Below are 2,379 nucleotides of genomic sequence, written 5' to 3'. Positions count from 1 at the left end.
ACTGAACCCTCTCTTTGCACAAATTGGCCTGTGGTTCCCACTTCACCAAGATCCCGGGTCATTAGCTTTCTCAGCTTAAAAATCCCCAATTCTCTGATGAAAGAACCCTAAACCCACATTTTCTGTGATTAAAATGAAATGCCACTATATATATGGGTATCAGTTGAACAAAATGTTTTCTTAATATATTTACTATTTTAAAGCAATTTGGAAGCCTTGATCATTATAAGATGCATTCTAAACACCTAGCATGGTGGATGGCAGCATCTGCGTGTGAGACGGCTTCCCTCCCCCTGCCCCAGCATCTGGCTGGGGCCTGTGAGGCCCACAGAAGGGAGACGCTGCCCTCACCCCACTTCTCCCTTCCCCCCCAGCCCTGCTCCCGGGAGGCAGTGGCACAGGATAGTGGGTGGCAGCACTCTGTCCCTGCCCACCCACACATACCTCCTAGGACCTTCCCAAGTACCCCGGCTGACACCCTGTCATAGAAAATTAGAACTCCCCCTGCCCCTTCACTAACCAGGACGCAGGTCCAGCTGAAGCTGTCCTCCACACTGCTTCGTGGCACGAAGCAGCCCCAATATACAGGTGCCCTGCCCATGCCCTTGCCCCAGCTGCCCTCCCACATCAGGGAGCTGCCTGGACTGCTCCACCCAATCTACAGACAATTAGGTATCTGTGACAATAGAGGCCACAAGTACCAGCAACAAAGAAAGTGAATGGGGCTCTCACCTAAGTCTGCATATTTCATGCTGTCCCATGGGTCAGTGATGAGGGACTTCTCCAGACTGTGCCTGTAAGACAGATGCACGTTGCAGAACTACACGGACACTGGATCGCACACCACCTCTGCACCCACCCTGTTGCAGAGCCAATTTCTCTTTGAAACAAGCAGGACTGCATTTCACATCTTCCAGGAGCCAGCTAGCACAACACTGCCTTGTGGCCTGCAACATCTCTTGCTCTGGGTGCACGTGCACCACTCAGCACCACGCAGCCCTGAGACTGTAGCCCTTACTTGCTCCTGTGAGACCAGCCATTAGTGCAGCGACAAGCACAAGGCTCAAAATGCTCAATGATCTACGAACACTTCATGTCTACCCAACATGGACACCTATCACCTTTTGTCCTGCCCCTCAAGCTCCTGCAGTAGAATCTATGCTCTAGTCCCCTCGAGCCTGGCCCAGCTGGATTCTAGTTTTACCCACATTAAGAGTGGTACCTTTTGGCTTTCTGAGGACTGGTGAGGCCAGGTGTGTCCAGAACGATCTGCAAAGGGAAAGACAGAGCAACACAACACAGATCTTTCTGTAGTCTCCGACACACTGCTTAAACTCACATTTACGTGATTAACCCCAAGCAGAGGGCAAAAGCAAAATACTGCACGCCACCTGGATAACGCTGCCCGCCGTGGCAATGGGGTGTTGTCTGACTACACAGGGAAACCTACCAGCTGAGTGTCTTCATATGTGATGACGCCGTGGGCATTGCATCGCGTGGTGTGCACCTTCTTGGATACTGGGAACACCTGCAGGAGTCCAATCCAGATATGTACATTACTTGGGAAAAGTCAACAAAACCAGCCGGCAGCCTGACTCTGCGGCACCGTCCAAATCGCGACAGCGCAGCTTTACCTTCCTGCCCAGCAGCTGGTTTGAGAGGGTCGATTTCCCGGCATTCGGTGCCCCAAGGATGGCAATCCTAAGCACCTTGGGGTTGTTGGGCTGATCTGGCTGGTGCAACAATAAGCCATCTTGCTCCACTGCAGAAAGGGACACAAAGCGTACCAGTGCCGTCACAACACCCGAACCGCGAACGCCAGAATCCAGAGAGATCCCATGACACCGCAGGATGAAGGGGACACGGCAAGCTACGGAACACGCAGCCGCTCGTCTCCATCTCATCTCCAAGCACCGAAGGCGGCCCCAGCATCCAACCCCACCCGACTTCCTGCTCCGCGATTCAGCCCCGGCGCCTACGGACCGACGACGGAATCGGTCTTCGCTAGACCCGGGGCATCCTCTGCGCTCCCGATCTCCCGGCACCGGAGCGGCTTGGGGCAGGTCGCGGCTCAGCCCCCGGCCCCTGGAGACCTGCCAGCGCTACTGGGCCGGTCTCCATGGCAACCCTGGCCCCCGCGCTGCTGGCGTCTCCATGGAAACGGGGCCCGATGCGGCCGGGCAGCCGGATTTGGCCCCCGCCCGCCCCAAGGCGGCGGCAGACGAGGCTTCTGGGGCAAAAGCGACGTGTTTGACCGGCCCCACTAAGTCCTGGGGGAGCGTGCTCCCGCTACTGAAAAGCGCGCGTGCCCCGCAGCAGCGGCGCTCACCCGCGCAGGCCGGCACGGGCGGCGGGTGCGGCCCCCGGGGGCGCTCACGT

The 2,379-nt window shown here is 56.7% G+C and overlaps 1 protein-coding gene across 1 annotated transcript in view; it reads right to left on the bottom strand.

Moving 5' to 3' along the window:
* Positions 1 to 2,379, bottom strand: part of ERAL1 (Era like 12S mitochondrial rRNA chaperone 1) — a 13,352-nt gene that overhangs the window by 9,604 nt on the left and 1,369 nt on the right. The window contains exons 2-6 of the mRNA XM_019510971.1: positions 2,330 to 2,372; positions 1,635 to 1,762; positions 1,451 to 1,528; positions 1,223 to 1,269; positions 733 to 794 (exon numbers count right to left, since the gene is read on the bottom strand). Coding sequence (XP_019366516.1) covers positions 733 to 794; positions 1,223 to 1,269; positions 1,451 to 1,528; positions 1,635 to 1,762; positions 2,330 to 2,372 — 358 coding nt within the window. The remainder of the gene's footprint in view (positions 1 to 732; positions 795 to 1,222; positions 1,270 to 1,450; positions 1,529 to 1,634; positions 1,763 to 2,329; positions 2,373 to 2,379) is intronic.

Source organism: Gavialis gangeticus, unplaced genomic scaffold, assembly GCF_001723915.1.
Source record: "Gavialis gangeticus isolate Ggan-Ray unplaced genomic scaffold, GavGan_comp1, whole genome shotgun sequence".
Classification (NCBI taxonomy): Eukaryota; Metazoa; Chordata; order Crocodylia; family Gavialidae; genus Gavialis; species Gavialis gangeticus.
Note: the sequence above shows the minus strand (reverse complement) of the source record. Positions and strands in the feature narration are given on the sequence as shown.